Below are 23,256 nucleotides of genomic sequence, written 5' to 3' on the forward strand. Positions count from 1 at the left end.
TATAAAAATAGATTTCCTTTAAGACAAATTTTGATTTATTGACTTAAAGAAGGCCTCAGGCTGAGTACAAAATTAATTGATCGAATGCTAACATGCGATATAAATCTTCTCAGCTATTTAATATTCTGTTTTAAAAGGTTCAAGAAAATTATGTTTTTTACGTAGCTTAAGTTTTTTAAGTTTAAAATTTAATTTTTGTTTTTAAGACTAAAGCATGAAGAATCAAACCAAAGCTGGATGTTTCTGCAAATAAGGTAATACTCAAATTTTTGCAGAAAATAAAATAGAAGAACATATGTTACACCCAGCTAAGATACCTACCCACAGACAGGAACAGTCACAGTCGAATCTTAATTTTGAAAGACAAAATCAGATTCCACTTTCAGACAAAGATGGCAAAGTGAAAGCATATATCGCTGTTCCGAAAGTATAGTGACATAACTGTAAAATTTTAAAAAATTACTTTATTATGTTGGAGGGATCAAAACTGCATTTTCAACATATTTGTAAATCGTCGTAATTGTACTTACGAGTTTCGCCATGACCGGTGATTCCGTAAGTACAGTTATGATGATTTAAAAATATATAGAAAACGCAGTTTTGAGCCCTCCAACACAATAAAGTCATTTTTCAAAATTTTACAATTATGTGTTTATACTTCTGGAACAGCGATATTGATTTCCAAGGACGTAGAAATTCTTTATGATATCAAGCTGATCAGTACTGCAGTTCTACAAGTACTACTTAGTACAAGTATTTGTATTACTAAATCAACGTAACCGTATAATAGAACATACCTTGAACTGGAATGTTTAATCTCACAAGGTGAATAGATGGTTTTGCGTTTTTTTTTCAACCTGCTTTTAAGCATTCCTGCAAAGATCGGTTCCTCAAAATGTAAACTGCATATTCTAAAGTGATCATAACAATATTGAGCATTGTACATGGCAAGTTTTTCACATTGAATAATTTTCTTCCAGTCTGCAAACCTAAAAATACAACACCGATGAGGTCAATTATATTAAATAGAGAATTTAGTTCTTACCGATTTTCATCCTTGGGAAACCTAAAGAAACTCAAGTTCAAGTTGTTATGGTCTCTGGAATTTTTTCTACATACACAGCAATAATAAACTCTTGTTTTGGCTGAATTCATCATAATCCGTCGTTTAAAATAATAAAACCACTTAGAAAACTGGAGAAATATCACATTAATATGTATTAAAAACGAAATAAACTTATAAAACCAACTATACACCAACAAATAAATGAAATTTATATATAAATTACTGAAATAACTGTAGTTTCAATCAATGGATAGATACTTATGATTAATTATTTGAGAATAGAATAGAAGTCAATCAGGCAATATGATTTTTCAAACTTTAGAAGTGTGTATATTGGTTATGTGAAGAATTTTACCATTTATGAAATTTATTTTCCTCTTTTTGAAGAACTTATATAATAATTATTATTTTATTATAAATTTGGAGTATTCTATGAAACTGATGGAATATTTTAAATCTTGCAACAGCGGCATTTTTCGCCAAATCTATTGCGCAATCAGCCAGGAGTGGATTCAAAATTGGAACCGTGAAAATGCGAGAGTGAACCTACTGATTCTTTTTAAGCAATATACCAAAGAATATAGACGAATATAGACGCTAAGCCGGCTAAGCGTCTATGGCCCATATTTATAGTCGATGCACGAAGTATCGGTCGATGCTTGAGGTCGACCTTGAATCAAATTTGTGTTCTATAAACCGTTCTCAAGCGAGAAGTCGAGCTTGAGCTTGAGTCATCGAACAAAAAGACAAAAGAGGGAATGTAAAGGTAGTGGGGGCAAAAATATTGTTAGACAGGAAGTGCCATCTTGAGAGGCCAAATTAAACAAGGAAAGAGAGTCTTTCATTGTTTAAGAAATCAAATTTAGTTGGGTTATGTTATTATTTGTCCCAACTGTCACATGAAATCTTATTTATATTGAAGTTTTTTAACAATTGTTTCACATTTTAGACTGTTATCGTTCATATTTAATTAAAATTTTCTCGTCTAAGACACATTCTGAAAACTATTTTATAGCTACTGTTAATAAGTGTCGGAAAATTTAAATTTGGCTTATTCGCATTTCCGGATATGTCCGCCATCAGAGGCCACTTTTTTGGTCGCCTTTTCATAACGATTAGATCAGAGCATCGAGTTAGAATCTATGGAGAGGGCATCACGTGACTAAAAACGACCTCACTTCGGCCATATTGTTTTGCCACTTTTGACAGATCGTATATGTTTATTTACTTTTGTTATTTTTCGAATATTTTTAGTTTTATAATACTTTTATAGAAACTGTAATAATATATTGTGATAGTGTATAATAATGGTTTCTTGTTCTCAACGTAGTTGCAGTGGCAGAAGCAATATTAATAAAAAATCTTCAGGAATAAGGTTCTACAGGTTAGTATACAAATATGTAAACAAAGGAATGGCCCGTACTTCAGAGAATAAATTAAGAGTATTTGACTGTATTAATTTATCTTTATGTATAATATATCGTGTTTTTTGTGTTTACCGCGGGATAAATAAATCATAGTTTATTAAAAATGTATTGCACTTTGTAGATTATGATTAAATCTCCTGAATAACTACTCATATTTTTATAGTAGTTTTAATATTATTGAGTCCGGCCATGATCCCACCGCCATATTGGTTTCACAGTTAGCCACGCCTACCTACGCCGTTTTTAATACACACGTTAATATGCTCATAGCTTCTCCATAGATTCTAACTCGATGGATCAGAGATATGTAAGACAGGGGATATGACATACAGTGAAATAGATGGGATCGGTTCGCCATATTGGTGAGTATCTGACAGATTGTTGTTTGTGTCGAGTAGTTCTGTGCATAGAAATTTAATTTTAAAAATATTTTGAGCTTATTTTTGTACGGTTTTTACGTTTATTTAAAGTGAAACTATTATGACATCGTGTTCTTTTATTTTGTGTCCAAATAACACTCGTAATAATAAGAAAATCTCCACTGGAATATCTTTTCATAGGTTAGTATGAAATTGTAAACAGTGTACAGGGCGGTATTACTTCCGTTTTTAAAAAGAACATGTAATCTTTTTAATTTGGTTTATGTGGTTGTAGATTTCCTAAAGATGTTGAAAGGAGAAATGCCTGGATACAGTTCGTAAATAGTGTGGGAACTGGGAACCTTCAAAATTTAGTAAATTGGACATTATAATTATAATTACACCTGGACATTACACAGTATACAACTTCAATTGTACATTTCACTTGCTTTCATTTGCAAATAAATAAGTTTGTATAGGTGTGAACAAAGAGATTTCAACTAGAAGGTTCTTGATATTTTGTATAAAGTACTAGTTAATAATTAATCACATTTTTGTTTAGGCCATTCTTTAAATATGTACTATTTGATATTTTTTTTTGATGTAACAACAGCAGTTTTTTGCGTTTAAAAATATGATTTATGCCTTTTTTATAATAAAGCTACTTTATTTGTGTACAAAATGAAGTTTCAGTCAGCTTATAAAAAAATTTTGGTGCATGTTGAACTGAAAAATAAATTTAGTGGTAACTGCTTTCCTTTAGAAGATTTAAATATTTTAAAATGCAATCCCACCGATCAAATTAATATCACTTCCAGAGAACATAGATTGAGTAATAGTTATAATACTGATGTGTCAGTAGATATAATTCATGATCACAGCTATATCAATCCTTTCTCTCAATACTCTAAAAGCATAACTACATACATTGCTGGTTATGTTGTGTTTTACTTACAAAAAAGATTAGTCTGTAGTGAATGTTTAAGCGCCTTAGTAAGTGTCACTCGGAACAACTTTTTATTTTCATTTATTGATAAAAAAAATAAAAAAGGATTGCAATATCCATCTGAAAGTGTAATTGATATATGCTTTATGGCTAAGACAATTTTAAAAGAAATCCCTTCTCCAACTTGTATGAGTACGAACGATTTAGTTACAAAAGTTTTACGGAGGTACATAAACAAAGACATCTTTTTAAATTTACTTAGCATTGATTAACAATTCTCAGATAATCACAGAATACTCCTAATAAAGGCTGTAGCAAGCCGCTACATTGATATTAGGATGTTCTATATGTGCAAGACTAAGACTGACAAATCTCTCAGTATGAGACCTCTTAGTGGAATTCAAATTGTTAAAAAAAAAAAAAATAAAATAAAAATATTGTTTAAAAATTCTTGTAAACATTGTTAACATCAATATAATAAAGCTCTTTCATTTTTCTAATTTTTATTCGAGGGCTAGATATACCATCATATTGTGAGCTAGTTTTTGTACCAGCTTTATACATAGGATGAGTGTCTCAAACTTTATATGTTACGGAAAATAAACGAATCTCCGGTGAATATCGATAATCGCCTGTTGAGTTAGTTATTGTTGACAGTTGCAACAGCTAAAAAGTAGTATTTTCAACCGTTTAAAATATCCCGCGACTTGGGACACTAGCTATAATATCCCTTATCATAGGCTCGCATTACTGGAAAAGGGATCTTTATATGCAGATATAACAATTCCATAGAAACCACAATAAGTTAAAAAAGGATAAAGAACACGGCATGTCTTTGATACAATTCTTTAACTACCTACCTATACACCTACACAATAACTAATTTTTATATTTTTTATATAAATATATAAAATAATTATATTTAAATATATAATTTATATTAATAGTACATCGAACTAACATATCTAAATGTATATAAACTTATGTAAGTGCACTTGCTAATTGTTGTTTTTTACTTGTATGTAAATGTTATAATTTTAAAACCATATCATTGACTGGTTTGGTACATTTTTTTAAACTTTATGTATGTAATAAATTTTATAATTATTATTAAAGTGTACTTGAAGAGTACTAAAAATGAAAGTAATTTTATTCCAATATATATATATATATATATATATATATATATATATATATATATATATATATATATATATATATATATATATATATATATATATATATATATATATATATATATATATATAGTAAACTCTTAAATATTGGGGAAATCTGCAAGAAAGACTCTAATGTGTATCAATTGTTTCGCCGAACGTTTTCGCCAAAGAGAATTAATTTGGCTTCTTCAGGACTGAAAGAGAATAAATTATAATTAGCTACCATATATTATCTATTAAAACATTATTGATCTTACCGTAACTTAGAATTGTAGAGTTAGAATATTAAAAAACTTTGCTAGTAACATAGTGGTGTTTTTTGTTACTATGTGCAAAAAAGTTTTTTTTTTAAGGTTTGAAATGTATGGTAGCTTTGAACTTGACACGTAAAGGCTTACCCAAGGTTAATCGAAAAACCCAATGTAACTACATTTAAAAGGAGGTAATTCTTTGAATTGTCGGCAATAACTAAATTTTTTGATTTTTAGATAGTTAAAAGTGAGGTTCTGTTTTAGCCAGAACGCAAGCGCTGACAACTTCATTAGTTCGTATGAATCTTTATGTCGTTAAGGTTCATTGGTAAAAAACGAATGAATTTAAATCCCAGTAAAGGGAAATATTATTTTGATTTTCTTTATTTAATTATATTATATTGTTCATGTATTATTGCATCTTATTGAGATGTATCTAAGAAAAGCAAGGGAATGTTATATATTTTTTGTTAATGAAAATTAATTATAAAGGTATGTTAGTTGTTAATGGATATATCAGTCAAGTTAGTTATCTGTGATATAGTATTGTTCTTGGTATCTGATTTAAGTAACAGGTGGTATATATCGCTTAGATTCTTGATGTCACTCTTAACATTAATGGAGAAGTCGTTAAGGAAAATATAAGACATTTCAATGAACTCTCTTTTAGATTTATTGTTCTCACGGTGGAGAATTGTGGTGTTAGTATAGTCCATGAGATGACCAGTGGAATGGACATGTTTGGCTAATGCACAACGGTCAGGGTGAAGTCGAGAATCACTTTTGTGTAGTGTAATACGTGATTTCAATAATTGAGATGTTTGACCGATGTAGGAATTGTTGCAAGAGAGACATGGAATGTTGTAGACAATATTACTAAGCCTATCTATGGTTGCTTGCCAATTTCTTCGCTTGCTCCTTGGTGACTCCTCTCCTGTCTAGGATGGCGGCAATTTCATCTTCCCAGGTCTTCATGGGTCTGCCCCTCGGTCTTTTCAAGGTTCTTCTCGCTTCCCACACTTGTTTCACTTGGCTTTTTTTATCCATCCTTACCATGTGGCCGTACCATCTCAGTTGGGCTTCTTCGATTTTCTTCTCTATTGATTGGACTTTAAAGCGTTCTCTTATTTCATCGTTCCGTATCCTGTCCATTCTGGTCACCCCTAGTACTCTTCTTAGATACTTCATTGAAATACTTTGCAGTTTATTTTTTAGTCTGGTGGTGAGCGTCCAGCTTTCACATCCAAATGTTAAGATAGGTACAAAAACTGTGTTGTAGATAGCTATCTTTGATTTTTGGGATACTTCTTTTTTCGATAGGAATGTGCTCTTAATTGCGTGGTATATCCGGGAAGCGTTTGCTATTCGATTGTTTATCTCTGCTTCTTGTGTACCCCTACTCTCTAGTTGCACTCCCAGGTATTTAAAGGTTTCGACTTGTTCTAAAGTATAGTTATTTATTTTAATGTTTGTATGTTGGTCTGTTTTCCCACATACCATGACCTTGGTTTTACTTTCATTAATTCTCAGGTTACGTTTTTCGAGTTTATCTCTCCATATCTAGAGGTTTCTCATAAGTGCGTCCTCGTTTCTTCCAAATATGACGAGGTCATCTGCAAATGCGCACTCCGCTATCTGTATCATTTCCAGGTTTCTATGTCCAACAAATATTCTCGATGTTTCTTCTCTAGTTTCTTTCATTACATCATCTAGTACAATATTGAACAGGATGGGGCCTAGTACACCTCCTTGTTGTAAGCCATCATTGACTCTAAACTCTTCTGATTCTATATTATCTGTTCTTACTCTGTTTCTTGTGTTCTTGTATAGGCTCATAATAGCTTTTCTGAGTTTGCTGTCTACTTCTCTGTTTCTTAGGCTTTTGTCTATTTCGGTTCGCGGGGTTCTATCAAATGCTTTTTCGAGGTCTATGAAGGCTTGGTATAGTTCCGTGCTTGTATTTCGTGCATTTTGTATTAGATGCTTGAGTGTAAAAACATGGTCATGGATGCTTCTTCCCTTCCTGAAACCTCTCTGTGACTGCTCCAGCTTATGGTCTACTTCTTGTAGTAGTCTTTTCTCCAGTACTCGTTCGTAAACTTTGGAAGGGATACTCAGGAGAGTTATACCTCTGTAGTTGCTGTATTCTCGTCTGTCACCTTTTTTGAAAATGGGTAGAATAACGCCCACTTCCCAGTCTTTTGGGATCTTGTTCTCATTCCATGCTTTATTGCAAACTTTTCTAAGCATTTCATTTCCATTTTCTCCCATATTTTTTAGCATTTCCGCAGTTATCTTATCATAGCCAGCTGCCTTTCCTCTTTTGAGCCTGAGTATTATTTCTCTTATTTCTTCTATTGTTATTTCGTTTTGGTTTGGGTTCTCATATGGGTTTTCTTCAGTGTTGTCTATTTCATTATTATAGTCTTTTTGAGTCAGAAGGTCTTCGAAATATTCTCTCCACCTGTTCATAATATTTTCGTTCTCGCAGAGGATGTGGCCATCTTTGTTTTTAATTTGTTTTGGTGTTTGTTGTCTGTTCTCTGTTCTTAGGCTTCTCAGAGTTTTGTAAAATAGTTTTTGGTTAGTGTGGTAGTCCTTCTCCAGCTTATTCCCAAAATCCTCCCAGCTTTTCTTTTTTGCTTTAATCACCATGTCTTTTACTTTTGCCCTCTGTTGCTTATATTTTTGATAGCTTTCTGCATTCTGGTTCCCTAGATATTTCTTCCACGCTAACTTCTTGGATTTGACCTCTTCTTTTATTTCATTACTCCACCAATTCGTACATTGTCTGTTTTTATTGATTTTAGCTATTCCGCAGATTTGCTTGCCCCCATCTAAGAGGGATTCTTTAAGTTTTTGCCAAGTTTCTTCTAAGCCATAGTTCTGGTTTAAGTGCTTTTGTAGACTATTATTCACATAGCTTTTGTATTTCTGTGCTATTTTCTTATCTGCTAACTTGTATGACCTAATAACTGCGTTGGTGCGATTTCTTGGGGTTGTGTCTCTTTTTCTTATTACCTTCTGCGTGCGTTTTTGTTCCACACCGATATTAGTTCGGGATACTACCAGATAATGGTCGCTATATATTTCTGCTCCCCTTTTGACTCTGACATCTTTAATACATTGTCTTAAAGGTCTGTTTACCAATACATAGTCAATAATGGACTTTTCTCCTCTACTCTTGACTTCTCTGGTATATTTGTGCACATCTTTGTGTTGAAAAAACGAATTCATAATTATCAGGTCATTCTCTCTACAAAAGTCTATAATTCGTTGACCATTATTGTTTCTTACTTGTTCTCCGTGTTGTCCTAGTACATCCGAGGATTCTTGGTCTTTTACGCCTACTCTACCATTGAGATCGCCAATTATTATTATGTTACTTTCTGCACTATCTATGATCTCCGTCGCCTTTTCCCAAAAAATGTCCTTGGTGTTCGCTCTTTCGGTATCGTTTGGTCCATATATAACAAAGATGTTGACTGGTTTCTTCTCTTCGGTTGTCATTCTAATTTTTAGGATCCTTTCGGTAATACATTCCCAATCTTTAATGCTACTAGTTAAGTTTCTATTGATGAGACAACCAACTCCTTCCCGTGCTCTTTCTGACGGGGGTACTCCACTGAGTATTAAACAATAGCCATTTTCCAGAAACTGTGTGCTGTTACCTTTTCTTTTGGTCTCTGTGATTCCTAGTATGTCTATTTTAGCCTTATTAAATTCTTCTACAAGTTCAGCCTCCTTGCCGTTGAGACCTCTTACGTTCCATGTTCCTATTTTCCATCCTTCAGGTATTCTGGTTTTTTGAGTTGCCGTTGTTTTCACACTTTTAATCTCATTGATTGCAGTTGCTTTGTGTATTTGTAAGCGTTTCTGATCTTCCTTCTTTTTTGAGTTTCCATACTGGTTTTTGTATATTGCTTTACTACTACTCATGTCCTTGTTCATTGCCTGTTTCGTCATCGTTTTTCCATTGCCGTTTTTTATTAGTTTTTTGGTTTGTCTATCTTATTTTCTTTATTATTCCATTTCCATTCTTCCTTATTTACCCACAATTTATTTGTGCCAATCTTTACGTCGTTGCCTTTAACTCTCTCTTCTCGTGCAATCATTCTTATAGTTTTTTGTATTTCTCTTTCTTTCATTGTGGTGTCGTTGTTGATATATATTTTTTCTTCCTTGTGGTTTTTTAGCTTGTACTTGTTCTTCATGACTTTGATTTTTTCTTCCTGATCTTCTAGTTCGATCAGACAGGTTTTTGTTCCCAACTTGTATGCATCTTTAATTTTGACCTCAATTCCCATATATGTTTTGAATATATTCAGCATCGCCTCTTTTATTACTCTTTGATCATAGGTATCTATTAATATACCATTCAACACTACATTGTTTTTCCTCCTTTGTTTTTCCATAAATTCCATATTCTCCTTGATTTCTTTCAATTCCTCTTTGATTTCTTTGTTTTCTTGTTTTAGGTCTTTGTTTTCCTTCTTTAACTTTTTATTATCTTCGATGAGCTGTTCTATTGCTTCTTTGCTGCTCTTTTGGTCGTTCTTTATCTCTGTGACATCTTTTGCCAACTTGTTCATCATTTCAATTATGGTATCTAGTTTTGATTCATGCTTATTCCGTGGTGAGTTTGTTGAAAGCTTTCTATTCTTCGTATGCTCTCCTCTTTCTTCATCTTCGATGTCATCCTCCCTCATTTTTCTTTTTATTCCGTCGTCCTTTACTGAGCTATCGCTCTCCCAATCTTTTCCTTTCTCCAAAAACTTTTTCATTATTCGGCGCCAGGCACTATCTTCCACCTCAACGGTTCAGAGAAAACTGTCTACCGTTTATTTATTACAACCAGCTAAAATATTGTCGTCTGGGATATTTTGCTCACAGTGGCAACGTCGCATAAAAATTGGTGAAGACTTCAGTGAATGCTTTGCTTTTTATCGCGCTTATCAGTTAACCTCTTCGGTGTATTTTGGTTAATTGCTTATAATTATTTCACTGACTCACCTTTTAGAAGTCCACTTTTTATACTGCTGATTAGTTTTTAACTTTTTTTGCACTCTAATTGCAAACAACTAATTTTGATTGTTTATTTCTCGTTGTAACTCTCGATAAATCGGGTTAATTACAGCCGAAACAACAAACGTATTTATCTAATCGCTACCGCGTTGCCGAATCTTTATTCCAAATAACTATTATTAATCAATGCTTATTCAAATACAGTAAATACAGTTTGAATTAATTTGAATCCGGACCTGCCCGTCGCCATATTGGAGAGTACATCCTGTCAAATTAAGTGGTCCCATTTAGTAGATACAGAAATATCGTTTGTGTCATATCCCCTCTCTTACATATCTCTGGATTAGATTCCCTCTTTTGTCTTTTTGCTCAATGACTTGAGCACAGTATAGATAACAACCAGTATTCTCACTCTACCGCGGTACCTTTGATCTTTTTAGACAAAATTCGGTGACCTTGACGCCATATTGTCTGGACAAAAACCGTGGACTGGCCCTGCACATATCGACGCGACAGAGCCGACTTTGATTTATTTAACAAAATTGATTTTAATTTCAACCAATTTCAAAACTCTTCTTGCTTCTCTTTCATTCTTCGAGAAATTAAAAAAAAAACTAAAATTGTTTCTTTCCAATGACGTATAATATATAGACTAAGCGGTCCCGTATTCTCGCTATATAATCGGGTGTCCGAAAGATCTCCGCTCAAGGTTGAAGGTATGTTTACCAGAACAGCGGCGTGCTCATTTATATTTTAATGACAATAATTATTTTTTTAATTAAAATTAAATATTTATAATTTTTTTTTGTTCTCGTCTATAAGAGAAAAAATTATTTTTATAATGTTTGTAAAGTACATTACCTGAATTTTAATCATTTTACCAATATGAAATATTGAAGTTTTGCCTAAAGATTAAAAATTCTAATTTTTTAAATTGTAGTAAGGACTATTAATTATTATTTAGTGTAAAGAAAATTTTGATATATAAATCTAATCAGTTTTGCATTTCCATTAAGGGTTTGAGTCTATTTAGAGAGTCGAAAGATGGCTGGAAGTCTATAAATAGTAAGGAAAAATTATATCACTTTTAAATCAGCTGTATTAGGAAGTGAATGGCATCTATGGGTGATTTTCTTTTTCTAAAGCCGGGTTGATATTGCTCTAGTGTATTTTCGGTAATTTATCTATTTCCCAATATGCTTGACAACATATTGTATATGGTCTATGTGGTGTTCAGTAACATGATTCCTGTGTAGTTACTTATATCTTTCTGTCTCCTGTTTTTAACATCCTTATTAGATGACCCTTTTTCCACTCCATCGGTATAGTTTTTGAGTTCCCTATATTTTTACTAGTTTAAGAATCCGGTGCATCAGTTCGTCTCCTCCATTTTTTATTAATTCATATCTCATTTAATTCATGTTTCATCCGTTCCTGGTGTTTTTCACTGTTGCAATAATTTCTTTGTATGTAGCAAATTTTGAAGTTTATATTAGGGAATTAGGAAGGAAATTAATAGGTTACTTGAGTGCAAACAAACAAAAAAACATCAAATCGATTATAAATTTTTAACAAAAACCATACAAAAGAAATAATCATAAAACATTTTGCAAAATAATTAGTAGTTTAATTAAGGCATTAATGCACACAACTTAATAAATACTGTTTCATTTATTTTCTAACACACAATATGTTGTATATAAAGATACAATATGTTATAAATAAGTTATATACCAAAGGCATGGATAACTGTAATGGTGGAGTGCATATACAAAATAGGACAAGATAATGTCCTGCCTAAATCGCACAGGCCGATCAGTCTTACATCATTTTTGTTGAAGGCAATAGAAAAAATTCTTGATAGGCATATTAAGGAAAGACACTTGGGGAATCATTTTCTCAATGGAAACCAGCATGCATATATAGAAGGAAATCAACAGAAACATCAGTGGACAAAGTAGTTCAGAAAATCGGTCACTCAATTAATAATGGAGAGAAGATACAGAAGGCACATTTAATAATGCCCTGTCAAATAGATCCACTATCACTGTGTGTAACTGGATCAAAGCAATGCTGGAAAATATATTGTTGAATGAGTAGAAGATTCTCACAGAGGTGCAAGGAGAGATTTTGTTCAAAACAGCTAAGGGGTGCCCACAGGGGGAGTGTTTTCTCCCCTCTTCTGGTCACTCCTGGTGGATCACTTGATGTCGCTTCTTGACGCACACGGAGAAAGAAGTACATGCCTAGAGGGATGATCTAGTAATTATGGTAAGAGGAAAATATGGTAATTTTCTATCTAGCACACTCCAAAGAACATTAAATATCCTTAGTAGGTAGCATGACATGGAAAAATTCTCTATCAATCTTAGTAAAACATCTAGGAGTAATATTAGATGCGCAGCTTACATGTAACGCCCAGTTGGAAAGAATAACCAACAAAGCAAAGGTTTCACTTTCCACATGTCGAAGAATATGTGGGAAAACATGGGGTTTGAAACCCAAACCGATGTACTGGCTATATATGGCTACAGCCAGACTTATGATTACGTATGACGCACTTATATGGTAGTTTAAATAAAAACAAAAGACCACCAAATAGAAGCTGAATAAGCTTCAACGACAAGCATGCTTAATCATAACACGAGCCATGTTGACTACCCCAACTGCCTCTTGGAGGTCATGCTTGATCTCTCTTCATTACATAGGTATATGGATGGAGCAGGATGCGAAGATAAGGTGGATAAGATGTCAGGAAGCAGGGCAAAATGATACCTGGATCAAATTTGGAGAGATAATTAAAAATTACCTAGATTTGGAAATAGTACCAGATACAATGCAACCTAAATATAATTTCTAAAAGTCGTTTACCATCCTCTTTATAGGGAGGTACAAAAGGGATTTAAATAAAACAAATCTCATAATGGCAGATCAATGCTGGTATACAGACGGCTTTATCCTGACAGTGGTCTTGCGATTTCCCCCACATAGAAATTGTTGCATTCACAGGGTATTTTATAAATGCAGTTCTTTGATCTCCCTTGTACCTTGTTAGGTTTGGTATTGACAGGATAGATTTCAGTGTATTGGTTGTTTTGATATACTTATTAACTATCTATACTAACTAACTATATTACTAAATCTTGTTCATGAAGAAACATTAGACATCCTTAAAAAAATGGGTGGACCAACTGAACTTTTTATAAGGCGGTATAATAACAAAAAGAAGGCTTAACAATAAAATATTTTGTAGAATTCAAGGCATTTGCTCTTACACTCTATTTTTATTCGCCTTCTGCATATAATTATGTTAGAAGGACATTTTAATAAATGCTTTCCTCATACTAGAACACTCAGTAGGTGGTTTCAGAGTGTTGATGGTGAACCTGGATTCAATAAAGAATTTGATGTTCTTCGTTTAAAATCTATGAACTTTGAAGCACCATTTGTATGTAGTAGTATTATGAATGAAATGCACATCCATCAACAAGAGTGGGTTCCCGAAAGAAATAAATGTTTCGGATACATTGATTTTGGCACAGGATCAACTGTATAAACATTAAGGAAAACAGCGCTGGCTTTTTTGCTAAATTTTGTTAATGTTATTAAGGTTGTAAGTTTAACTTTTGATGGTGCTCCAGTGAATTTGAAAATGGTTTAACGGTTAGGTTGTAATTTGAACCATAATACCTTAAAAACTACATTTAAACACCCTTGTACAAATACCAACATTGTCCAGCATCGTAATAATTCTGATATCCATTTGATTAAATTGTTTGGGAATACTATAGGTGAGAAGTATGATCATGTGGATAGTAATAATGACATTTTAGCATGGATATATTTTAAAGAATTAAACAACTTGCAAGAGAATGAACGTTTTCATTTAGCTAATAAATTGCGAAGCCAACATATTCATTTTCATAAACAAAAAATGAAATTAAACTTTGCTTCTCAATTATTTAGTAAAAATGTTTCAACTGCATTTGACAGTACATGTGTCAATGTACAATTGAGACACATATTTCGAAATAAAAAAAATCCTATAAAACCTATGCAACTAGGAAACAAAAAGCCATGGTTTAAATAATTTTAGAAATAGACTTTTAAAAACAGCCAATCACTATAAGTAATTTAAAACCACATATAACTGGTAATTCAATTTTAAATTCTGAGAGATAAAAAGGATTTTTAGATTTTAAAATATATATCCCAAGTTTGAAAATTTTTGTCCAGGCTTTAATTATAAGCGAAATTTTAAAATTCTTGCCATTTTATAAATGTGCTTTTAACATTTTATAATGTACTATTCCGCTTGTCCCGTTCATTAGGGATGGTACAAGCTATAGTTGTACATGTTTGTATTTATATGTGGTTAAAAATAAATAATTAATAAAACATATATGTATTCAATAAATAAATTTAAAAACTCGAACATCGAAGTAAAAAATTTCTGTTGTAAGTGGTATATTTAATTAAAAAATTAAATTAAAATCCAAATGAATTATAATAAAGTTCAGAACGTTTTCGGACTAATCAGTCCATCTTCAGTGAAGCTAAAAACCAAGTAATTCGACTCAGTTAAGAAAAACGTTAAGGTAAAATTATAACTGTCAAATGCAAAAATGTGGTTTAGATTACTTACTTTTGGAGTACTTGCGTAACTAAACGCAAAACAAAACAGTAGATGGGTTTACATTGAAGAAAACATACTTAAAAGTATTAAATTATACGGCAAAATGCCGAAGCAATTGAATTACTAACTGGGAATCATCAGTGTTGATTAACTTCCGGCTATGGGATTTTACCATCGACTTTCGTAGAATTGACAACTAGGATATAACATGTGTTTTTTGTTTGACTTTCGGATTTACAATACCATTTTTCAACGACTGTTATGAATTAGGCGGACGTACAAACTTTGCATGGGCGGTTGCCACGTCTGTCTTTAAATACAAATAAAACTGTTTTTAACAATAAGTCCCTACCCGAAGTAAAATATTTCTACATCCGAAATTTCGTACGGGAGTTTGCCTACTAACTTGAGATTCCGGAAGTAATAAATTAAAGGTAAAAAGTAAAAAAATAGTTATAAAAGAAACTACAACTACATATAGGTTACTGAAACCTAAAAAAACAGATATAACAAAGAAGTGTAACGATACGGAATAGAGCTTTAAATAAGGTGGGCATAAAAATAAACAAGGTAAAATCAATAGTGATTTTACCTTGTGTGGAATGATCTTTTCTATTCATGTCTAAACAGTATCCTTTTAGTCAGCAAACTTCTCATACGATTCTGCCTATCTACATCTAATTTTTTTTGGCTTCATGATGAAGTCTTAGCGTGAAATACTTTTTTAAAATTAAATTTAATAATTGAATGCGATGATTGTTGAGTAGTTCACTGTCATAAATGTGATCACCAAAACTATTCATGATGTCACGAGGCAAATTATTCATTGTGGCGTTTATTAATTTATTTAATAAATTTTTTGAACTACTTTCAATTTTGTTTATATACATTCTAAAATTTTTCTCTGCCTTCTTGCATATTTTTATAACTAAATTTGAAGCATTAGTTAAATTTTTATATTGTTTTACTAACTGTAATTTTGAAAACGTTTCTTCACTTTCTAATATTATTATGCATTTTGTACATTTAATGATTTTTTTTAAATTTCGAACTATAAAGCCAGAAATATATCCAATTACATCTTCTACATAAACACTTAAATATAAAACATCTTTTTGAAAATAGTCATGCTCATAAAAAATTGTTGTCTTTTGTGTAAAATCTTCTAAATTTTCTTCTATGTTTCCTAAACTAGTAATAGGTCGTACAGATGTTGCGGTTAAAATGCCAACATTATTTATATTTTTAATATTCCCTGTATTAGGTCCTGATATTTCTGTGTGAATAAGCAATCTTTTAAAAGCTGCCTCAAATTGTCGGGAGTTGGATTATAGTTATAACCCCCTTTACCCCTTACAGCCCCAAAAAATAATTCTAAATGGTCTTGCGACAGTTTGTAAGAAAGTAAATATTTTAAATATTTTTTTTCTTTAACCAAAAGATTAAATAATCCTTTCAAACTTGCGATATTTGAAATGAAACCCAAAAAACCCACTTTTCTTTGTGAAGATATGATACTTATATCATTTAATTTTAAATCACATATATACCTCTCAGCCATTTTTAAATATTCAAAAGTTTCCTTTTCATTATTAATATTTAAAGAATTTTTAAACGAGTATTTAGAATAATATGTCATACTATTAAATATATCAAACAAATTATTAAAAATCATGATAAATTCCGAAGTAGCTTCTGAATTTTTAAATTGATTAAAGTTTTTTTCTTTGTTGCAATATGTCAAAGCGTCTGCCACACTTTTACTTAGGGTTTGAACAGCTAAGTTTACCCTCATCTTTTCCTGTCCCCATCTCAAATGCAGATACCTCAATTTATTGGCAGAAGGTAATTTTTCATCATATTGCAAGTCATTTTTTAAATACTGCCATTCAATTTTTTCATTTTTTACGTTACTCAAAACAAATGTACCCATACAATTACGAACCAACTTAATCATGTGGCACGCATCTAAAAATATAAAAACTTTCTCCTTAGTTATTGGATGTAGAAAAAAAGGCTCAATATTTGTTGCAGATATTTTAGCACCTAAAGCATTGGCCATTGATAAATTGTTGGTAGCACCATCAAAAGTTAATGAATAGACTTTTATCCCTGAATCATAAATAAAATTTAAACAAAGATTTATTAAGGATGCTTTTTCTGATCCACAAAAACTGTCAATTAAAAAATATGCAACTGGCACTTTAAAATTGTCATTTAAGGCTACTAACATAAACACCAGTGCCTCTTTTGCTTCTGGTACATTATCAGATTCTATATCTGTACCAAAATCTACATAGCCAGTAAATTTTTTTCCATCCCATTCCACTTGCTTACGAATAGACATTTCATCCAGCACTAAATTACACACAAATGTTTTATTTTGCTTCCCTGCTTCTTCAACTTTGTTTTTCAAAGCATTTAAAGCTTCTTTGGAAAATCCAGGTGCACCATCAACAGTTTGGTACCATTTTGTTATGGTTGATGGGTGTGGTAATGCATTATTAAAAGCTCTTCTTACAAAATCATAGGCTTTTGCTGAATAAAAATTTAAAGTCAGTGCAAATGACCTTAATTCTGGAGAATATTTGGCACATTTGGCACCCTTTAAAAATCGTTGAAACAATGCTTTGGCTGATTCTGGTAAAGAGGCCTAAAACAATAAAAAAATAATTATAAAAATAAAATATAATAATAATTTAATTTTATACAGAAGTAAAACACTTCACATTTGTATGTAGGTATAAAACATTTAATTTAAAACTTTTTTAAAAAGTGTTGTATCAAAATTGACACAGGTGCATTACATGACGTTTTCGATCTCATTCAGATCATCCTCAGTGCCTGCTTTTGTAATTGAAAACACTAAAAAAATAGCTGTGACATCAATATATGGTTTTACATGTTTCAAAATTTAAATTCAAATGTGACCATATGTAGATGACATTGGATAAAGATTTAATACTTAAAGAGCAACATGTTTCTTTGCTCGACTTGAACATGTGATTCTTGTCAGTTAAAACGACAAATACCAACTGGCTGAGGTGACAGGAAATATAATTCAAGAAGAAGTATATCTTCACAGTGAAAGCTTCAATTACAAAAGAAGGCACTGAGGATGATCTGAACGAGATTGAAAACGTCACATTATGCACCTGTGTAAATTTTGATGACACTTTTTAAAAATGTTTTAAATTAAATGTTTTATACCTACATACAAATGTGAAGTGTTTTGCTTCTGTATAAGTTTTTTAAACAATGGTATACAGCCAACTACTGGGAGTTTTCCATTAATTTTTTAATTTAATTTTGTTCTTTATGGAATATGTGAAAGAAAACTTACCAACAACACAGATTCAGCATTTTCTGTAACATACAGTTTTTCTTTTAATGATTTCACCAATGCGTTTAATGTTGTTGCTCGTTGTTTCCATCTTTTGGTAGATTTTCTTAGGGTGTCAATTTGTGTATTTTTTTTTTGTTATATACATGTCTACTGATTCCATGTACCTTTTTCTTTTTCTTGAGCAGTCCAAGTCCGACATGGAAAAATCCCCCACATAATGCTTCCTAAAAATAAAATGATTAATGAAAGAAAAATTGCTTATTCAAGGATATAATAATGCAAACGAAAAATTAAATGAATTTTACCTCTTGTTAATTTTTTTAGCTACTAATTCTCTATCTGCAGCATGCCCTTCGATATTTTCCTTGCCCAAGAATTCATCAGTTTCTGAGGCAGACAAAGTTCGTTCACTGCTAGCAGTTTGTGTTGTTGAACTGCTGGATATTTGTCTGAAAAAATATTTAATACACTTGGAATGTAACACTTGCAAATATAAATTTGAATAAGCTTAAAATATGATTAACCTGTATACAGTTGGTTTAGAATTATTACATACCTTCCAGTAAGAAATTCTCTAATTTCGAAATTTAAATTGTGGCTGTCTGATGGACTAGGACAAGCTTTAGTTCCTACCACCTCTTTAACATCTTTAGAAGACCTGTATGCAAAGAGAAAACAATATAGAAGAAACAATAAACAGAAAATTTATATAAATATTAAATACCAATGTAAAAATTTAATAAAAGTATCACCCACCTTGGTATAGCTAATGGTTTTGCATTTTCTTTTAGACGAACAAAGCCAGATTTCGTGATAAGATCATTTGGATCAAAATGATCACAACAAATACGTGACCATCTGGAAAGCTTGTTCTTATTTAATTGTAATATGTTTATCCAAATTTCTTTTTTTTTCCCAAAAGGAAATCTATGAAAAAAAAATTAGTAAGAAAAATTCTATGCAATGATTTTAATAAAAAAAAACAAAAAATTTAATGGAAATTGTTAGTATTCAGTATAATGCATAATAATTTATTTATTTATTAAATAAATAACAACTATAACGCCTCCACTGGCTATCACCACATAACCTAATATTTATAAAACATACATATAAAAAATAACTTACTTGAAAAGTGATAACGTTTCGCTCTTCAAACTTCCGCGACCACAGACAAGACCTTAAATGGCATTTTACTAAAATAGTAGGTAAATGACTCTTAAAAATTTAAAATAAAATTTGCTTGTCACATAAAATATGTAAACACACAAAATGGCAAAAATATTTTCAAACACAAGATCAACTTCGTAATGCTTCGTAAGAAATCATGAACTTCGTGCAACTTCGTATCAAAACAATAAACAATAACAAAGGTATTTCATGTAGCGGACACTTTTTAAAGCGTTCACCGAGTCTATATGAGGCGCTCCGAGGAAAAAGGGCGAATACGCCAGTTACAGTTTCTTTTTTTAATGCAATGGATAGCCTGATCATTATTCGAACAATGTACCACCATAACATGGTTTATTCGTCCTTTCTATTCAGAACTATAATAGGTTGACTTAACGGAAACAAACTGTATGAATCTTAAAAAGTATGGTAAATGTTCCGTGGAACAACGGCGAATACGCCACCGCTACGTCGGTACACAGCTAGCCCTCCCACTTCTGTCTTGCCAAATTTCTGAATAAAATTTCCGTGATTTCCGTCTTATTTTTACCGTTTTAAGCTAGTGTCGTTTTGCTTGTCAAAACAAGTAGTTTTTATTTTGATTAGTTTGAATAGTTTGAGTTACTTTACTAATAAAGTTAAAATTTTACTGCTACAATGTCAGAAAGCGAGTTTACAGAAGACCAAAACAAAGGCTACACTAGAAAAAGGTCGAAAACTGAAGACACGTGGCAAAAGAATGTGAATAAAGTTAAAAGAAACTCAGGTGAAGAATACAGCACCATTAAAAACAGAAAACTTGTGCCTAAGCGGACTGTGGGAAGTCCCTGTTCCTGTGGATGTTTTGAGAAAGTAGGTTTGGAGAAAATTAGTATAATTTTTAAAAACTTTTGGGAATTATCTGAGTATAACCTACAAAACACTTACTTATCTAAAAGAGTGAAATCTGTTTCTGTCAACCGTTGTCGCATTAAAAATCGACCTAGTCGAAAGTTACGTAGTATTGAGTACAGTGTACTTTTTGAAAGCAATGAATTTAAAGTCTGCAGAAAAGCATTCTATGCGATTCATGGTGTCACTGAAAAGAGGGTTCGAACTGTTTTGAATAAAGTATCCACAAGTGGCACTGTAGAATTGGACAGAAGAGGAAATAAAAATCCAGTTAACAAAGTAAGTGTAGAAATGAAAGAAACTGTAATGTTACATGCAAATAGTTTACCTAAATGTTCAAGCCATTACAGCAGAGCAAAAAGCCCTTACCGAAAGTACCTTTCCACAGACTTAAACATAAACAAGTTGTATGACCTGTACTGTGAGTGGATGACAGAAAATCACCCTTTAATTGAACCTGTCAGCTCACGGTTCTATCGTGACACATTTAATAAAAAATTCAATATTGGTTTCAACCCTCCTAAGTCGGATACTTGTAATTTTTGTGACAAAACAGATATGGAACTTTCAAATTGTGATGATTTACAACGTAACCAATTACAAGTTGCCAAGGAACTTCATTTAAGACGAGCCAAAGCAGTTCAAAAAATACTTAAAAGTTATAAAAGTAATAATGAAGACTCAGTTTCAGCAATTTGTATAGATCTGCAGCAAACTCTCCCTACCCCTAAACTGACGACATCTGTACAGTATTACAAAAGGAAGCTTTGGACCTACAATTTTGCAGTCCATGATGTTAAATCTGGAAAATGTGTTATGTACATGTGGAATGAAAGTACTGGAGGTCGTGGTTCATGTGAAATAGCAAGCTGCTTGTCCCATTACTTTGATTCTATGGATCATCAAGTCAAAAAAGTTGTGCTATTTAGTGACAATTGTGGCGACCAGAACAAAAATATGAACATTGTTTTAGCTTGTTTGAAAAAAATTCATGAATTAAAATTTGATTTCATAGAACATTACTTTATGATTCCTGGACATTCATATTTACCTTGTGACAGGGATTTTGGTCACATTGAGTTAAGGCTTCGAAATATTAATGTTTATTCTCAAGACCACTATATTGACTTAATTCGTTCATCAAGGAAGGTCAGACCATTCAAAGTAGTAAAAATGACATCATCAATGTTTTTTGATTTCACTGCTCTTCAGAAGTTAATTACAAAAAGAAAATCAACTGCTAGTTTTAAAGATGGTAAAGTATTTCTTTACTCCAAGTTGTTTTCCAAAGGGTTTTCCATACAACCAACGTACCAAAATGTTTTGTCCGAACAAGTTGTTTTGCAGAAAGGAAAAGTAGGAGAATATCAACGCCATTTGTTTGATTTATCTGCCGCAGTTTTGTCTCCTAAATACCAACAGCCTATAAAACTTTCAGAGGAAAAAATAAAAGACATCAAGTCACTTCTTCCATACATACCGCTTCATCATAGGAGTTTCTTTGATGAGCTGATCTCTCTCCAAGAATCACAAACCAATTTGGCAACGCTAACTGGAGAAAGTCAGGATGATGTTATGGATTTTTGCTTGAATTAATAATTTATTGTTTGGTGTTTTTTTAGTTTTTGATTTATCTTAAACAGAACAATTTTTAATTAAAAAATGTTTTTCATATCATATCCTTTGAATAAAACTTTTTTCAATATCCTGAATTATAATTTTGGTTTAGATGGGGTGATCTTATTTGCTTAACAAGCAAAACTTTTTATAAAAAAATAGTTTTTACCTAACCGCATTACAAAATTTTGATGACGTGTATATTCGCCCTTATTGAATTAAAAACACTTTTTCAACTTTAATCGCGTTTTTGTCAAAATGCCCATTTGGCGTATTCGCCGTTTGTCCACGGAGCGCCTCATATATTATACGTCATTGTTTCTTTCTCTGCGTTGTATTTATGATTTTGTTTTCTAACGTTTCACAACTATTTGTTACAGAACTGTCTTATACACTATCAAAAAAAAATCAAATGGAGAGTTATGCAACAGTTTTTAATAAATATGCTAGTTTTAAAGCTGTATGGTTATAAACTAGGATAAAATGCAAAGTTTCATTTCAAAATTCAAATACAGAGTTTGAAATCAGTTAATATATTTTCATTATATGTCACTAAAAACACAAGAGGATGTGAACAAAACTCCTAAATATGTATATTGATTAGTGATTGATCTTACCTGTTCATTGTAATAGACTATTTTGACTCGTTATTTCGATATAAACGATTAAATAATCGTGTTATTGATGTTTCCAAATAATCGTTTTATTATTTTTTTCTTTTAGTTTTATTTTCATATTTTTGAGTATTGAAATTTCTGTTGTTGAATTTTAATAAATAGTACAAACGTATACAGCTAAATAAAGTTGTACAATATTTTTTGAGTATTGAAATTTCTGTTTTGAATTTTAATAAATAGTACAAACGTACAAGGCTGAATAAAGTTGTACAATATTTGAGTGGTCTTTGTTCAAAAGGTGACTAAAATTTATGGTACTAAATCGAAAAACATGTTTTAATAATATTCGGTTGTACAGCTAATATTTCAAAATTCTTTTGAAATAGAATGTCAAGTATACCTCCTTATAAAGTCAACAGAATCAACAGTAGGGATTTTTAGATTATCAAATGTGTCACCGGTTCTATTTTTATATACATTAACATATGAATATACAGTTTTATCCGACAAATTAGTTACACTTTTTGAGTAGCTGTCTGGTATATTATTTTTAAATAATATATTAGGGCTGGGTAAACAAAATTTGCTACACAAAACATTTTTGTAAAACTTTTGGCCCCTTGAAGTACATTAAGAGACATCCTGTTTAAACTGATTACTGAATCTTCTACCTCTTGCCTTTTTTCTAGACTGTAAAATTTGAACATTTATGACATTAGCTAAATTT

The 23,256-nt window shown here is 31.6% G+C and overlaps 1 protein-coding gene across 1 annotated transcript; it reads right to left on the reverse strand.

Moving 5' to 3' along the window:
* Positions 1 to 17,017: 17,017 nt before the first annotated feature.
* Positions 17,018 to 19,426, reverse strand: LOC140443146 (uncharacterized). The gene is made up of 6 exons (XM_072534236.1): positions 19,410 to 19,426; positions 18,991 to 19,161; positions 18,791 to 18,892; positions 18,540 to 18,683; positions 18,232 to 18,458; positions 17,018 to 17,541 (listed from the first exon to the last, which is right to left on the reverse strand). Exons 1-5 carry the CDS (start codon positions 19,424 to 19,426, stop codon positions 18,347 to 18,349), a joined length of 546 nt encoding a protein of 181 aa, XP_072390337.1. The 3' UTR covers positions 17,018 to 17,541; positions 18,232 to 18,346.
* Positions 19,427 to 23,256: the final 3,830 nt, after the last annotated feature.

The sequence above is a fragment of the Diabrotica undecimpunctata genome, chromosome 6, assembly GCF_040954645.1.
Source record: "Diabrotica undecimpunctata isolate CICGRU chromosome 6, icDiaUnde3, whole genome shotgun sequence".
NCBI classification, from domain to species: Eukaryota; Metazoa; Arthropoda; class Insecta; order Coleoptera; family Chrysomelidae; genus Diabrotica; species Diabrotica undecimpunctata.